General features: G+C 56.0%; 1 protein-coding gene and 1 long non-coding RNA gene across 2 annotated transcripts in view; one reads left to right on the top strand and one right to left on the bottom strand.

Annotated features, from left to right (window-relative positions):
* Positions 1-11,511, bottom strand: part of LOC140684596 (uncharacterized) — a 141,691-nt gene extending 130,180 nt beyond the window's left edge. Inside the window, exon 1 of the long non-coding RNA XR_012057065.1 lies at positions 10,728-11,511. This is a non-coding gene — a long non-coding RNA (uncharacterized lncRNA). The remainder of the gene's footprint in view (positions 1-10,727) is intronic.
* A 3,791-nt stretch (positions 11,512-15,302) lies between these two features.
* GADD45A (growth arrest and DNA damage inducible alpha) lies at positions 15,303-17,266 on the top strand. Its single transcript, XM_030279805.4, has 4 exons — positions 15,303-15,491; positions 15,575-15,676; positions 15,759-15,972; positions 16,659-17,266. Exons 1-4 carry the CDS (start codon positions 15,448-15,450, stop codon positions 16,770-16,772), a joined length of 474 nt encoding a protein of 157 aa, XP_030135665.1. The 5' UTR covers positions 15,303-15,447; the 3' UTR covers positions 16,773-17,266.
* The last annotated feature ends 210 nt before the right edge of the window (positions 17,267-17,476 follow it).

Here is a 17,476-nt window from a genome sequence, read left to right as displayed (position 1 = left end):
TATCAGACTTGACATGTCCTTCAAAACACAATTTGATTGCTCACAGTTTATATCTCTAAGTCATCAGAACATTTTGGCACCTGTTACAAAATAAACTTTGTGCTCAGCAAGGATGTTATTTCCAATATTTGCTTCGCCTGCTCCCAGAAGCTTGGAATAATTGCTTTAAAAATTAATTTAATTCCATTTCTTCAGTCCTTGAATGCATATTGCTCATCAATTCAAGACCGGTTTGGAAAACTCCTCCGTAGTTTAGTTTCTTCAAATAAGTGAAAAATTTTTTGATTCATGGATTGTTCTTCGTCATGTATTATATATTATGTACTACGTATTATGTATTATGTATTATATATAATATATAATATATAATACATAATACATAATATATAATATATAATATATAATATATAATATATAATATATAATATATATTATATATTATATATTATATATTATATATTATATATTATATATTATATATTATATATTATATATTATATATTATGTATTATTATACACTATGTATTATATATATTACATATGGTGTATTATGTCTTGTATATTATATGTATTGTATATTGTATATTATATTTTTATATTTTATATATATTATATATTATATGTTACATGTTACATATTATATATTATAGATTATAGATTATATGTATTTCCTTCATTATAGATTATATATTCTATTTCCCTGCAGTCCCACAGCTCCCTGTGCTCACTTCTGGGGAGGTTTTTGAGGAAACCCCTCCTGCAGCGACTCTGAGGGGGATTGCAGCAGCTCCCCACCCTTCCTGGGATGTGAATAATCACCATAAATGACACCCTAAGAACTGAACACGTCCTCTCAAAGCCTTTTAGGGATGAATCAAACGGCACCGAGCAGCACCTAATTAAAAGGACATTCCCAGGGAAATCCTGGACGCACCGTCAGCGCTCCGAGGCGCGTTGCACCATACACACATTTTATAGACTGTCAGAATCTGTGCTATTGATGATGTAAAAACTCTGTCTGTCAGCCCCACTGCCAAAGCAGAAGCCATAATTGGTCTGTGCTGCTTTCAAGGGTGTTTATTCTGTTTATCTCTAACATGTTCTGCTGCCCTGCCGCAGCTCTGTCCTGCAGGGCAGCGTGTGGGGCTCTGCCCTCAGTGGGATGGTACAAACATTAAATACCACAAACTACCTGTGCTGGATTTACAATAACGGGCCAATATCTGTCACCTACGTTGGACAGTGTGTCCCCAGCCTGAACCAACAGAAAAATGCCAACACCGCAGTGAAACATAGAGGGCATGAAGAAGGAGAAAAAGGACAAGGCACACCCAATTTCCTCCATCTTGTCCCCTTTGGACCCCTAATCTAGAATCCTAAAATTTTACTTTTGCACCCGTGCCACACTTAATTATTACTGATATCAAACCCTCAGAGCTGGTAATTCATCCTGTAAGATTGAAAACTCTTTTCCATGGACAGAGATCACAGCCAGTGTCTCTGGGGGCTCTGTCCAGGGGGGTTCCTGACCCCTGCCAGGGTCCCAGGGCAGCCAGAGGGAAGCTCTGGATTCCCACAATGGACGAAACACGAACTGTTCCCACTCGGATCCCGCTTTTGCCAGATGGCACCGGCAGCTTTATGGGAGGGGATTTAGCCACGGAAATGGGCTCCGAGGGCTGGGATTTGCAGCTCCGAGGGAAGGCAGAGTGTCTGCCTTTCGCTGCTTCCCAAGGGGCTCCGCACATCCGCCTCCCCTGCGCTGTTTGCTCAGAATTCCACAATTTTCCAGCAGTACAAAGTTTGGGGTGGCACTTTGGGTTAAACACACGGGACACGGAGAATAGCTTCCCACTGCCAGGTGGGATACTGGGCAGGAATTCCTGGCTGTAAGCGTGGGCAGGCCCTGGCACAGGTGCCCAGAGCAGCTGGGGCTGCCCCTGGATCCCTGGAATGTCCAAGGCCTGGTCGGAGCAGCCTGGGACAGTGGAAGGTGTCCCTGAACCAGACGGTCTGTATGGTCCTTTCCAACCCAAACCATTCCATTCTGTGATGAAAACAGACTGGAAGTGTTTAATACACAGAGGGAGATGGATCACCACGCGAACACAACCAGCAGAGTCGGGCATTCTGTGCAGCAGGAAGCAGGAATTGCAGCCTGCAGGAAGCTCCAGCTCTGCTCTGGAGTGTCACACGCCGTGCTTGCACGCTGCTGTTTGCATTAATCAGCCCCACAATCAGCCACATGGGTCAAAAGTCCAAAAGACAACGTTGTGCATGAGTATAATTCACAGTTTTCAGGCACTTCCAGCCTCAAGACAATATTATCACTCCCAACATTAAAAAAAGGGTGTTTAAAATATTTAAACTAAAAGGAAGCCTTTACACCAGGGGAAGATCCTAGGCTGCAACCACACAAGTCTTGTTGCTCATGTGAAGGACAGAAGTCACCTGTGTTTAGGCCGAATTTGAAAAGCAACTCATTAACTGGCACATTGAAATTGATGAGTTTTCCCCAGGGGACAGGCACAGCCTTGCAGGAATCCCAGCCCGCACGGGATCAGGACACAGATCTGCAGCCAGCCGAGGCGAGGATGGGTGGCAAGTTCTGCACTCAGTGAGGGAGTGATTAAAAAACACCCCAAAATCCTCCAGGAGCTGCCACCAGAAGCTGGGCTGGGTCTTCCTGCACGACAGACACGTGTGTTCTGCTTTCCCACCGAGCAAACCGGCATTCCCGGTGGCCAGAGGAGCAGATTCCCAGTGCTATTTCTGGCTGGGACACGCGGAGCTCCATGGCCCATGGACATCCCACCTAAGGAGCTGCTCCTGAGCTGCTGCCCAAAAGAGGCCCGGAGAGCCTTCGGACACGCCACGCTCCTCTGCTATTCCCAAGCTTTGCCAGCAGCTGTCAGCTGCCTGCTTAATAAGCAGGAATAGGAAATGCAGCAAGTTCACAGCAGGGGGAAAAGTATCCAGCCAGGTCCTTGCTCCATTCCAAAACCACGGTTTTCCTAATTTTGGACTCTATGGATCTGGTTTGTGGGGTTTTCAGTTATTTCGCTAGCAGCATAGGCAATGTGTGGACAAGGAGGATGTTGCTTGGAGATTTTTTTGACAGGAAGCTTCCCTTAGCTTGGACTCCATGGTCTCGGATGTCTTTTCCAACTTTAATGTTTCCACGATTCCAGGCCACAGGAAATACAGGGATTGCTTCCAAATAAAGTTGAGTATAGCCATGACTTCTGAGCATGAAAAAAATTCACATACATCACAGAGAAATGTAGCAACCTTTCAGCTTGCATCCACACGTGGATCCCTTCCGAGAAGAGCTCCCAGAATTAACCAGCACTGCCCAGCTGGACAGCAGGAATGAGCAGGAGAAGGCAGAGCTCACGAGGAGATCCACGATCTGCCACGTACCTCTTTATCCTCCCACATACTCTGCTCATTTCAGCACATCACTAGTTGCTTCTTCTTTTTTTTTTCTTTTTTTTTTTTTAATATGGCAGAAAACGCGGCAGTTTCATTATGAGGAGGGCTGTAAACATGTGAATAACAGCAGAATTTCTACCCTGAGTACGTGCAGTGAAAAACGCCCTCCCACAGCATTGCTCTGTGCTTTAAAATCTGCACAGACAAGCGAAGCAAATCATGCAGACACAGAACTTGGCTTGTAAATTAAGGCAGCCTAATTGAGCTTTGCCTGAACTTTCTTCCCCCGAATCCTAAACAACCTGCCGAGTGAGTGTTCTTCCTCGGAGCAGTCAAGGTAAGAGGTATTTTTAGTTTGGAAAAGCAGCACTGGAGCTGTACAAAGCAGAAGGTCGGGTACACCAAACACTCCTTCTGTCGCTGCTATTTCTGTGAGCTGGGCTGATTCCTCTGAGCTGTGCTCCAGCCACCCTTCCCTGGCTCTCAAAGCTGTGGAATGGTGGTGCCAGGAGGGGCTGGGGGATGGAATCATGGAATCACTGCTTCCTGTTGGGTTGGAAAGGCCAAAAATCTCATTCCATTCCACTCCCTGCCGTGGGCAAGGACACCTTCCACAAGACCACAATGCCCCAACCTGGCCTTGAACGCTTCCAGGGATGGGCACACAGGAGCCTCCTTGTCTGCAGTGGTCAAACACCTCCTTTGGAAACTGCCCTGGAGGAGAGAGGCTTTGCTTTCCTAATCTGAAAAGACGGAGAAGAGCAGAAAATTATATTTCTCTTCCTAGGAAGTTCAGGAGAGCTCAGCCACACGGGGACCAAGGGGAGCCTCCACATCCCAGCACCCATCACTGCTGGGCTCAGCTCCTGCTGGCCACCAAGCCCTCCTGCCCGAGCCTCTCTGGCTGCCACCCCCAGCACCCACAGCAGCTCTTCCCAGGGTCATTACTGGGGGAAATTCAGGGGAAAAATTAGGAGGTGTCTCCATGAAGCAGCCAAGGGCTGAAAGCAGCAGTGCTGAGAGGGCTGGGACGTGTCCAGGTGGAACCTGCTGGGCAGGCTGGTAGTTCTGTGAGCAGAAATCTGCTCCTCCCTGCCCACTCCAGCTGCCCCTGCTGCCACGGGCATCTCCACCCACAGCCACAGCCCTGCTGCTGAGAGGGATATGGGGGTGCCAGCAGTGATGGGGACACTCTTGGGATGTGCCAGGAGCTCCAGGACCTGCAACTGCCCACCTTGCAGTGGGCTGACTCTCTGCCTGTGGTTCCCCCCCTCATGAAGCCCTCCGAATAATCTGACTAGCTCAGAGATAAGGGGCTGTGAGGGGAGGAGTATCAGGAGAAGGGTAAAGATATTCAAAAGAGGCTCTCACCCCAGGAGAAGTTGGTACAGCCTCTTTATTCTGTGGTGTCCATGTGGAGAGCGGGGCAAAAGAGAATGAAAAGGAAATCTCAGGGGTCTATATAGGTTTTGGACAGGGTGGGCTTCCCTGCCTCTCTGACAACCCCATAGGGGTAGAAAGAAGGGTCCAGGGGTTATCTTGATCAGAGTCACAGGGTCCTGGGGAAGGCTGAAAACCTCAGGGGCACAAGCGTCAACGTGCCCCAAGGTGACAGTGCCACCAAGAGCGTCCAGGAGACCCTCACCCAGTCACGGCACCCTGGGGAAGGGATGGCAGGGATGGAGCCCTGCCAGCGCCCAGCCCAGCTCCTTCTCTGCCTGCTGAGAACCAGCCCGTCCTGTCGGTGCAGCGGGACGGCCCCGGGGTGTGGAGGCTGGCCAAGGAGCTGGGCTGGGCTGCTGAGCCGGCAGCTCCGCCGGATCCGCGGGAATCGCTGCGGAGCTGGAGCAGGAGAGCGCCCTGAGTCACCCCACACCAACCCTGCTCGGCGTGCCCCCCTTCATCAGCCTGCCCGGTCACCTTCATCATCCTCAGCCTGCTGGTCACCTTCATCATCCTCAGCCTGCCTGGTCACCTTCATCATCCTCAGCCTGCCCAGTCACCCTCATCATCCTCAGCCTGCCCGGTCACCCTCATCATCCTCAGCCTGCTGGTCACCTTCATCATCCTCAGCCTGCCTGGTCACCTTCATCATCCTCAGCCTGCTGGTCACCTTCATCATCCTCAGCCTGCTGGTCACCTTCATCATCCTCAGCCTGCCTAGTCACCTTCATCATCCTCAGCCTGCTGGTCACCTTCATCATCCTCAGCCTGCTGGTCACCTTCATCATCCTCAGCCTGCTGGTCACCCTCATCATCCTCAGCCTGCCCGGTCACCTTCAGCATCCTCAGCCTGCTGGTCACCTTCATCATCCTCAGCCTGCCCGGTCACCCTCATCATCCTCAGCCTGCTGGTCACCCTCATCATCCTCAGCCTGCTGGTCACCCTCATCATCCTCAGTCTGCTGGTCACCTTCATCCTCCTCAGCCTGCTGGTCACCTTCATCATCCTCAGCCTGCTGGTCACCTTCATCATCCTCAGCCTGCCTGGTCACCTTCATCATCCTCAGCCTGCTGGTCACCTTCATCATCCTCAGCCTGCCTAGTCACCTTCATCATCCTCAGCCTGCTGGTCACCTTCATCATCCTCAGCCTGCTGGTCACCTTCATCATCCTCAGCCTGCTGGTCACCCTCATCATCCTCAGCCTGCCCGGTCACCTTCAGCATCCTCAGCCTGCTGGTCACCTTCATCATCCTCAGCCTGCCCGGTCACCCTCATCATCCTCAGCCTGCTGGTCACCCTCATCATCCTCAGCCTGCTGGTCACCCTCATCATCCTCAGTCTGCTGGTCACCTTCATCCTCCTCAGCCTGCTGGTCACCTTCATCATCCTCAGCCTGCTGGTCACCTTCATCATCCTCAGCCTGCCTGGTCACCTTCATCATCCTCAGCCTGCTGGTCACCCTCATCATCCTCAGCCTGCTGGTCACCCTTTTAACTCGATAACTAATCGCTCGAAGTCCACAATGTGGACTTTTCTGTCCAATTACAAAATACTGTTTAAACTTACAAAGAAGAAGTTAAAAAACTAGCTACTGTTCCAAAACTTCTATCTTGCTCCACATATATTGTTATATTATAAAACTTTAAGTCTTCTACTTAGTGATATTGCACACTTCTAATCAAACTACACATTTGTAATCCCAATGTTATCAATTAATTTTGGAAGCTTTTTTCACGGCCTCGCGTCAAATATAGTATTTTTTTTTTTGTGGGTCTGTGCCCTTCAGCACAGAAAGTTTAAAATTTTCAGCATCTAGAATTCCAACAACCATCCTCACCCTGCCTGCTCATCCTCACCACGCTCAGCCTGCCCCTCCAGCAGCTGCGTGGAGCACAGACTTCATCTGCCACACCGATAAAAAAGGTCCTTTTGTTTTCTGGAGCACAACGCAGGGCAGGAAGGAGTGTAGGTTTATTTTGGGGCACGGCCAAGGCAGGGCTGAGTTAAGGAAGATGCAGTTTCCCACCTGGCAGCTGCAGGAGAGCGAGGAGCAGGAGCTTGGCCGAGCTCTTCGCTGCACCCGCTGAACCCTGAGCCTCGTGGCGCTGGGAAAACCCTCCTGGAGCAGGGATCAGCACAACCCATGCCAGAGGGATCAGCACAACCCATGCCAGGCCCTCTCACAGGAGGGACCTGTCCCAAACACGATCCAGCTCCAGTGCTTGGTTTTTCTTGTCCCTGCAGCTGCATTTGGCACAAACCTGACCTGAGCCAAGCCCTCGGTGCCAGCTGGGAACACCCAGGCGCTGCTGTTTGCACATGGGGCAGGGCCCCCAGCCCTCCTCATCCAGCCTGATCCTCCTGCCTGTGTGGGTTCTGGCAGGAGCCAGCCCTGCAGGACCCTGGGGAGGAGGGGAGATACCCTTGGGGGTGTGCAGCACACGACTGACCCCATCAGCAGCTCCCCAGTGCATCCCTTTTCCCTGCTGGGCTTGGATGAAACAGGCTTGGCACAAACTCCAGCGTCTCGGGGGGGTTCTGGGCAGAGCAGGACGTGCAGGAGCAGCAGCTCCAGTGCAGAAACTGCTATTCCCATGCTGGTATTCCCAGACTGCTATTCCCAGGTGCTATTCCCAGGCTGGTGTTCCCAGTAGCTATTCCCAGTTGCTATTCCCAGGCTGCTATTCCCAGGCTGCTATTCCCAGGCTGGTGCTCCCAGGTGCTATTCCCAGGCCGGTGTTCCCAGGTGCTATTCCCAGGCTGCTATTCCCAGGCTGCTATTCCCAGGCTGCTATTCCCAGGTGCTATTCCCAGACTGCTATTCCCAGGTGCTATTCCCAGGTGCTATTCCCAGGTGCTATTCCCAGGCTGGTGCTCCCAGGTGCTATTCCCAGGCTGCTATTCCCAGGCCGCTATTCCCAGGCTGGTGCTTCCAGGCTGCTATTCCCAGTCTGCTATTCCCAGGCCGGTGTTCCCAGGTGCTATTTCCAGGTGCTATTCCCAGGTGCTATTCCCTGGCTGCTATTCCCAGGCTGATTCTCCCAGGCTGGTGATCCCAGGCTGATACTCCCAGGCTGGTACTCCCAGGCTGGTGTTCCCAGGGCTATTCCCAGTTGCTATTCCCAGACTGCTATTCCCAGTTGCTATTCCCAGTTGCTATTCCCAGTTGCTATTCCCAGGCCACTATTCCCAGGTGCTATTCCCAGGCTGCTATTCCCAGGCTGCTATTCCCAGGCTGCTATTCCCAGGTTCTATTCCCAGGCTGCTATTCCCAGGTTCTATTCCCAGGCTGCTATTCCCAGGTGCTGTTCCCAGTTGCCATTCCCAGGCCGGTGTTCCCAGTTGATATTCCCAGGCCGGTGTTCCCAGATGCTATTCCCAGTTGCTATTCCCAGGCCGCTATTCCCAGTTGCTATTCCCAGGCTGGTGCTTCCAGGCTGCTATTCCCAGGTGCTATTCCCAGGTGCTATTCCCAGTTGCTATTCCCAGTTGCTATTCCCAGGCCGGTTTTACCAAGTGCTATTCCCAGTTGCTATTCCCAGGCTGGTACTCCCAGCCCGGTGTTCCCAGGGCTATTCCCAGGCCGGTGTTCCCAGTTGCTATTCCCAGTTGCTATTCCCAATCCGTTGTTCCCAGTTGCTATTCCCAAGCCGGTGTTCCCCGGTGCTATTCCCAGTTGCTATTCCCAGGCTGCTATTCCCAGGCCTGTGTTCCCAGTTGCTATTCCCAGCCTGGTGTTCCCCGGTGCTATTCCCAGTTGCTATTCCAAATCCATTGTTCCCAGTTGCTATTCCCAGGTGCTTATTCCCAGGCCCGTGTTCCCAGTTGCTATTCCCAGGCCAGTGTTCCCAGTCGCTATTCCAAATCCGTTGTTCCCAGTTGCTATTCCCAAGCCGGTGTTCCCCGGTGCTATTCCCAGGCCGGTGTTCCCAGGAGCTGAGCCGGGCACCGGCCAAGCCCACTCACGGCTCCCGGAGCCCTCGGAGCACGCGTGCCCGTTCTGCCCAGGTGAGGAAACGCGGGCCCGGGCGGATCAAAGGCGCTGAAAGGAGGTCACGGAGCTGCTGCTGGCGAGGCACCCCCTCATTAGGGTAATTACAGCACCAGCTCTGCTAACGAGCGGCGTGGGCTGCACGTCCCGAGCCAGCCCCGGGGCTGCTGTGGCTGGGGAGATGTCCCCAGTGCTCCAGCCCTGCACAGCGCACCCCAAACCCCGGGCAGGCTCTCTGTGCATCCCTGGGGTGCAGAGCAGGCTCGGGGCGCTCCCTCAGCTCCGGAATATTGAGGAGCAGACAGCACCCAGAGCACCCTTTTCCTTGGATGTTGTGGTGGGATGAAGGGGCTGGAGCTCGGGGCTGAGCATCCGGGGGCTCAGCAGTCCCCAAGACATCACCCCAAAACGCCTGAGGAGGAGTGGCAAAGACTCGGGATGTGTTTTTGGGAGAGCTCCTGCCCAGGGACTGACCCTTGACCTGGATCCCACCCGGATCCCACCCGGGCTGCAGGCACAGCAGACACATGAAAGATGCTCAGCCTGAGCCCAGGACCTGCAGCAGGACCCCCAACCCCTCCCCATGCTGAGGATTCAGCCCTGAGGGTTCACCCTCGGCCCTGTGTGGCTCATGGACTGTCCCAGCGCTGATGTCCCGGCGCTGCTCCCTCGGATAAGGACACAAACAGGGCTGCCAGCTCTGATAAGGCATTGTAGGAAGGGCATTGCAGGCATCCCAACCCATCCATGGCACAAGTTTGTGGTCAAGGTCATTGGATCACGGAGTGGTTTGGGCTGGAAGGGACCTTAAAAACCATCTTGTTCTGACTGATCTCAAGTCTAATTAGAGAATTCTGCATATTGAAAAAAAAAAAAAGTGCATTTTCTCCAGAAAAATAAGTCACCCTTGTTACAGGTTCATGTTAGAGGATTGGCCTGACAGTGCTGCTTCAGAACGTGGGCAGCCCCTCATTCCCCCGTGGCAGTGTCACCACATCCCAGTGACACGGTGCCACCCAGGGAGCCCCCAGCCCTGCTCCTGCCCCACGGGACATTGCTGCTCCATGAGAACAGGCAGGAAGCAGCTCCCTGAGCACCTCCTGCTGCATTTTTCTGCTCGTTTCCTCACCTCTAATTCCTGCTAAAGAGCTTCTGGGCCTGGGGCACAACCCCACGTTCCCCCAGGGCTCCCCCGCTCTCCGCATCACTGGGCAGGTTTGGCGTGGAGATGCCATCAGGATGGGATGTCCTGAGCTCCATCCTCCCCGTGGGATGTTTCCTCAGCCTTTTCCCTCTGCTTTTGCAGCCCAAGTGGCTCCCTGGGATGTTGGTTGCCACAGTGGAGCAGGGGGTTCAGCACAAACAGACCCCAACCCACGTCAGGATCCCGCGACTGAAGGCTGGGCTCACCGTTCTCTTTTTCCTCGCTGCAAAACTACGTTTAAATTCAAAAATCAATCGCGTTTTTCCTGCCGCGGGGGGACCGCGGGGCTCCCGCTGCTGCCCCCGCTGCGGCCGCCAGAGGGCACCGGAGCGACGGCGTCCTGAGCCCTCCCCTTCCCTCCCCTCCCCTCCCCTCCCCTCCCCTTCCCTTCCCTTCCCTTCCCTTCCCTTCCCTTCCCTTCCCTTCCCTTCCCTTCCCTTCCCTTCCCTTCCCTTCCCTTCCCTTCCCTTCCCTTCCCTTCCCTTCCCTTCCCTTCCCTTCCCTTCCCTTCCCTTCCCTTCCCTTCCCTTCCCTTCCCTTCCCTTCCCTTCCCTTCCCTTCCCTTCCCTTCCCTTCCCTTCCCTTCCCTTCCCTTCCCTTCCCTTCCCTTCCCTTCCCTTCCCTTCCCAGGCTGCTCCAAGCCTCTTCCAGCCTGGCCCTGGGCACTGCCAGGGATCCAGGGGCAGCCACAGCTGCTCTGGGAATTCCATCCCAGGGAACAATTCCCAATTCCCAATCTCCCACCCATCCCTGCCCTCTGTCAGTGAAGCCATTCCCTGTGTCCTGTCCCTCCATCCTTGTCCCCAGTCCCTCTCCAGGCCCTGCCAGGGGCTCTGAGCTCTCCCTGGATCCTTCTCCTCTCCAGGGGAGCCCCCCCAGCTCTCCCAGCCTGGCTCCAGAGGGGCTCCAGCCCTGCAGCAGCTCCGGGGGTTCCTCTGGGCTCTCTCCAGCAGCTCCAGCTCCTGCTGATGTTGGCCCCAGGGCTGGGGCAGCTCTGAAATAGGGCCTCATAAGCATTATGTACATCTTATATTATTTATTTTAAGTTATATATTTAAATCTCCTCCCAAATAAACCCCTCGGTTACATTATCTCTACCGCAACGACCATCAAACCCTGGCCTTCACTCCACGCTCCTTCCTCTTTGCTTTCCAAACACTTTTCCCATTCCACACATTTATAGGAGACAAAATGAATCCAGATTAATGATTTAACATCCCCTCCCGAGCTCCCCTCTGCCTGCAGGAGCACCAGGGAAGGTCTCTGTGCCTGGAGGCTGAACCACCCGGGAGGGGGATGTTGGCAGCACAGCACAGGAAGATGTTCCCTGTGGTGCAGGACAGTGTTCCCACGTGGAAGCACCACTGGTGTGCTGGTTTATGGCCCCACGCTGCCAATAAATGGACAAAGTTTGTTTTCACTTCAGTGCAGCTCTCCTGTCCTCAGGCTGGACTTTGCCCAGTGGGTGATTCCCACCTGGGCTGCCACGTGTGCCTGGCATGGCCAGGGTGGGCACAACGCCTGAGGCTGCAGGGAGAGGGGCTGGAGGGGGCATGCAGGGCACAGGGAATGTCCCTGCCAGGAGCCAGGGGCAGCACAGCCTTCTGCTGCCCTGAACCCACGGGCACGAGGAGCAGAGCAGGGACTTGTTGGGGAAGGAAAAGATATTCCAGCAGAGAAGGAAAAGACATTTTAGATATTTACCCAGGGTGGTGGGACATGGGTGAGCCATGAAATCACAGAATCCTGGAGTGGTTTGGGCTGGAAGGGACCTTAGATCTCCTCCAGTCCCACTCCCTTGGGGGCAGGCAGGGACACCTTCCCCTATCCCCGTCCAAGCTGGCTTTGAGCAGGAATGGAGCAGCCACAGCTGCCAGGGTCTCACCCCCTCCCAGCCAAGAATTTCCTCCTGATCTCTAATCTCCATCTCCCCTCCTTCAGTTTAGAGCCACGGGAGCCCTCCCAGGCTCCCACTCATGTTTGCTGTTTGCAGAGCTCGGAGGGCTGCAGGAATGTGCTGAGTGTGGGACAAACACATCCCAGTGCCCCATCCCCCTGCCCTCCCACCTCTGGGGGAGCTGAGCCCCGCTCGGGAGCCTGCAAAGGAGCTGGGGCCAGGCAGGAGGAGAATGCCCGTGCCAGGGAAGTGCCAGCCCTTCTCTGTGCCAGGGAAATGCCAGCCCTTCTCTGTGACAGGGAGGTGCCAGCCCTGCTCCGTGCCACCAAGCCGAGCTCTCAGCTGCACTCCCATGACCCGGGTGGTTGAGAAAGCTGCTGGCACCATGCCCAGCTCCAGAGCCAAGGCCAGGCAGGCCCAGACTTCCCTTCCCGGCTGCCCAAAGCCAAACCCGGCCAGCAGCAGGGGTGGCTGCAGCTGAACCCCAATTTTAGCTCCAGCAGGGGTGGGGGGACTCCAGGGAAAATGGGGAAAATATCTTATTGTTCTTGTGCTGGAGAGGATGTGGCACTGAGGGTGCCAGGGCATCCTGGGTGGGTCCTGGGGCAATCCCAGACCCCTGCCCTGCTCCAAGCCGAGCTCCCCTGGGTGCCAGAGCCCGGGGATCTGTTCCTCTGCTCCTGCACGGGGTGGGATGCCCCACTCTGGGTGGGTGGATGTGCCCCTGGGTGGGTGGATGTGCCTGGGCACTGCAGGAGCTGGGCCATGGGGTCAGCTCGGTGACACGGAACTGGTGGCACCAGGGACACGGCCCTGGAATGTGCAAGCAGATCCAGAGGGACTGGGAACGCTCGGCGGCCCTGGCACAGCACCCCGGGGTGCCCAGGGGTGTCCCAGCAGACGGGCACAGCGGGATTTTCCACAGCAGCGCGATAGCCAAGGCAGGGAAAGAAGGGAGGGGATGGGGGCACCCCAAGGAGGGATGGGAGCAGCACCCCGGCACCGTTCCAGGGGCTCAGGGGCCGGGAGCACCCCGAGGCGCCCCCGGGAAGGGCCTGGCTGGGCTCTGGAGGGATGGGGCTCTGTCACCTCTCACTGCCGCTGTTTGACGGCTGCTCTCCTTCCCAAAAACCGAAATCAAACAAGCTGATGCTCTGAGGTGGCCCAGACGTCCTCCCCCATCCAGTGGGCATCTCCCACATCCCTACGGGTTAACCCATTGCTGTCCAAGCCGCCTCCGAGCTCGGGCAGCTCAGCCCGGAGAACATTCGGGGTGAGGATGTGCCAAGTGGGGGGAATGATGAAAGTCAGGATTAAAGGGCAGGGGGGAGGACAAACAGCCCGGCCGCTTTTGGCAGGCGATGAAAGGGAGGTTCAGCAGCAGCTGCCAGCTGGGAGCTGACCGAGGGACAACTGCGGGTCCCGCTCCATCCCGGGCTGCCCAGACCGGCGGCTACAGCACATCCCCGGCACGGCCACCGCTGTCCCCGCGGCAGGACCGAGCATCCCGCATCCCGCACCCCGCACCCCGCATCCCGCATCCCGCATCCTCGGGAACCGGGAGAACGGGAAAGGGCTCCCAGCCGGTTCGGAGCGCTGCCCGCCGGCCCCGGGAGGGGAAAAGAGGCTTCAGCTGCTTCCCAGCTGCCTCCCAGCCGGATTTAGCTCTGGGCCGGCACAGATGGGGCTGCGGAGCGGAGCCCGCAGTTGCTAATAGAGATACAGCAAATTAAGCGAACTTAATTCCGAGGGTCAGCACACAATGCTCCCACCTGTTTTGCTGCGCTCCGGCCATCTGCCGCCCCTCCACCTGATGCAAAAAGGGCTTTTCTGCCTTTCCCCCCGCACCTCGTGGGCACAGAAATCACCCTCTTTATTCTGCTTTGATATGCCCCTGAAGTGCTCCGGGTTGGGCAGGACTTGGAGCAAGTTGGGGTGGTGGGAGGTGTCCCTGCCCATGGCAGGGGGTGGAAAAAAACCATCCCTGGGGTCCCTTCCAACCCAAAGCACTCCAGGATTCTGTGATATCTCATTTCCCAAAAGGGGATTCTGTGATATCTCATTTCCCAAAGGGGGATTCTGTGATATCTCATTTCCCAAAGGGGGATTCTGTGATATCTCATTTCCCAAAGGGGTTCTGCAGGAGCTGCATGGAGCTGCATCCCTCTGCACGTTGTGCTGTGGAAAACGGCTCCTGGAGTTGAGGAGCTGCAGGAGAACACTGCCACAAGCCAAACTTTGTGAGGGACCACCAAGGGTCCTGACTGCAGCCCTGGAGGCGGTGGGAAGGTACCAGCCCACAGCCAGGTTGGGAAAGAGCTCTGGCAGCGGCTGTGGGAGGATGGAAGGGTTTGGTGCAACAGCTGAGGAAGCTTTGACACTGCAGCCATCAGGAGAAATCCTGCCCGGAGCTCTCGGGGCTGACACGGGACATCTGGAGCAGGAGCAGCTTCCCGGAGAAGTTCTTGGGAATTGGGAATTGTTCGCTGGGATGTGGAGAGGGGCTGGGACGGAATTCCCAGAACAGCTGTGGCTGCCCCTGGATCCCTGGCAGTGCCCAGGCCAGGCTGGATGAGGTTTGGAGCAGGCTGCTCTATGGCAGGGTCACTGTCCCGGTCCTAATCCCGGTCCCATTCCCATTCCCGTTCCTGATCCCGGTCCCATTCTCGATCCCGGTCCCATTCCCGATCCCGATCCCATTCCCATTCCTGCTCCCGATCCCGGTCCCGAGCGGGGCCAGGCCCGGTCCCAATCCCCATTCCGGTCCCGATCTCGATCCCATTCTCGATCCCGTTCCCATTCCCGATCCCGATCCCATTCCCGGTCCCGATCCCATTCCCGATCCCATTCCCGATCCCATTCCCGGTCCCGTTCCCATTCCCGATCCCGATCCCATTCTCGGTCCCGTTCCCGATCCCATTCCCAATCCCGATCCCATTCCCATTCCCGGTCCCATTCCCGATCCCGATCCCATTCCCGGTCCCGTTCCCATTCCCGTTCCCATTCCCGATCCCGATCCTGATCCCGTTCCCATTCCCGATCCCATTCCCGATCCCATTCCCGTTCCCATTCCCATTCCCGTTCCCGTTCCCATTCCCGTTCCCATTCCCATTCCCGATCCCATTCCCATTCCCTATCCCGGTCCCGATCCCGATCCCGATCCCATTCCCATTCCCGTTCCCATTCCCGTTCCCATTCCCATTCCCGATCCCATTCCCGATCCCATTCCCGATCCCGTTCCAGGCCAGGCCCGGCCTCGGCATGCAGTGGGCGTGGTCTCATTTGCATGAACCAATGGGAGCGGGCTATGCAAACGAGGCGGCGCGGGGCGGGCGGGGCAGCGCGCGCGGGGCGCCTTTGTCCGGCACGGGCGGCGGGGCCGGAGCGGCCGGAGCGGCCGGAGCGCGGTGACCGCCAGCGCGGTGACCGCCACCCCTGTCCACTGTCCCCCCCAGCCCCTGTCCCTGGCCCCGTGATGACCCTGGAGGAGCTGCCCGGGGAGCGCCGCGCCGCCGGGAGGTGAGGCCGGGGGGGCGGCGGGGGCCGGGCGGGGAGCGGCGCGGGGTGGCCGGTGACGGCCGGTGCGGCGTGTCCCGGCGCAGGATGGAGCAGGCGGGGGACGCGCTCGAGGAGGTGCTGAGCAAGGCGCTGAGCCAGCGGAGCCTCACCCTCGGCGTCTACGAGGCGGCCAAGCTGCTCAACGTGTGAGTGCCACCCCCCACCATCCCCGTCCTCCCCCCGGTGCGCCCCGCCCGGTGCGCCCGCGGTGACGGCGGTGCCCCGCAGGGACCCCGATAACGTGGTGCTGTGCCTGCTGGCGGCCGAGGAGGAGGAGGCGGGGGACGCGGCGCTGCAGATCCACTTCACGCTGCTGAGGGCCTTCTGCTGCGAGAACGACATCAACATCCTGCGCGTCAGCAACCCGGCGCGCCTGGCCGAGCTGCTGCTGCCCGCCGCGGGCCCCGACCCGCCCGCCGACCTGCACTGCGTGCTGGTCACGGTGAGCCCGGGCTGCCCCCGCGGGGGGACCCCCGCGGCTCCCCGGTGCCGCTCGGGACCCCCCCGGACCGCCGCGCCCGGGGCTCGAACCCGCGGCCAAGGCGGGGCGGCCGCGGGGGTCCCGCGGTGCCTCCGGGGGCTCCGCTGCGCTCGGCCCCGTTTGCTGCTGTGCCCCGGCTCCCTCCTTTGTTCTCGCCTCTTTCTCCTGCCCTGTCTTTTCTTTACTTTGCTTTCCTCCTTTCTTTATTTTCCCCCCTTCCCTCTTTATTTTTCCCCCCTTCCCTCTTTATTTTTCCCCCTTCCCTCTTTATTTTTCCCCCTTCCCTCTTTATTTTTCCCCCCTTCCCTCTTTATTTTTCCTCCCTTCCCTCTTTATTTTTCCCCCCTTCCCTCTTTATTTTTCCCCCCTTCCCTCTTAATTTTCCCCTTTTCTTTCCCTCCCTTCCCCCACTTTTATCCCTCCCTCCTGTTGTTTTTTTCCCCCCTTCCCCTCCTCTGCCCCAGAGTCCAAAGCTAAACTCCTGACACGCTCCAGGCCTGACTTGTTTGTTTGCCTCGCCAGCAATTTCAGATGATTCACACTCCTGCGCTTCCCCCCCATCCCCCGCCTGCCGCTCTCGGGTTGTTTTTGCTGCCGTGCCGGAGCTTTTTATTTATTTATTTTTATTTTTGCCGTCCCCTTTGCAGAACCCGCAGGCGTCGCAGTGGAAGGACCCGGCGCTGAGCCAGGTGATGTGTTTCTGCCGGGAGAGTCGGTACCTGGACCAGTGGGTGCCGGTCATCAACCTCCCGGAGCGGTGACCCCGGCCCGGCCCTGCAGCGCCGCTAAACTCTCGCTCAGGAAAGGAACTCCCTGCCCTGGCTCCGGGAGGGAAAATAAAAACCCGACAGCAACAAGGAAACGTAGATATAAACCAATAAAGCTAAAACTGATGTCACTTGCGGGGGGTTTGGCTGGAGCTGAGGAGAACAGGGATGAGCCCAGCCCCAACTCCCCTCTCCTTCTGTCCTTAAGTGCCACTTCAAGTTCCTGCTTTGAACACCTTAACGAGCAAACGAGGTTAATCGAGGCCTTTTGCCAGCAATGTTGTTGTACTTTTGGGATGTAATTCTCACGTTTTTATGCTAAGATATATAATAATAATAATAAGTTATTTTCTGATATCAATGGAAAAAATTATTTATACTCGGAGGTTTGAGAACTGAAATGCCCTCAAGCAGTTGCTCTGCAACCACGAATCTTCTCCCAGTTGGCTGCAAAAGCAGCGCCATTAATATAATTGTTTGAAATTCGAGTGTTTTTTTGGGGTTGTGGTGTTGTTTTGTGTTTTCTTTTTTTTTTTTTTTGAAATAAAGTGTAAAATCAAACTTTTGGCCCAGGCTTTTATTTTCTCACTGCAGCAGCTGCTTCCTCCTGGCCATGGGCAAGGTCCTGTTGTGCAGCTCCAGTGTGGGTTCATTCCCGGCCCCTCCCAAGCAATTAAAGCCTGAAGCAGCCCGTGTGC

The sequence above is a fragment of the Taeniopygia guttata genome, chromosome 8, assembly GCF_048771995.1.
Source record: "Taeniopygia guttata chromosome 8, bTaeGut7.mat, whole genome shotgun sequence".
Lineage (NCBI taxonomy): Eukaryota > Metazoa > Chordata > Aves > Passeriformes > Estrildidae > Taeniopygia > Taeniopygia guttata.
Note: the sequence above shows the minus strand (reverse complement) of the source record. Positions and strands in the feature narration are given on the sequence as shown.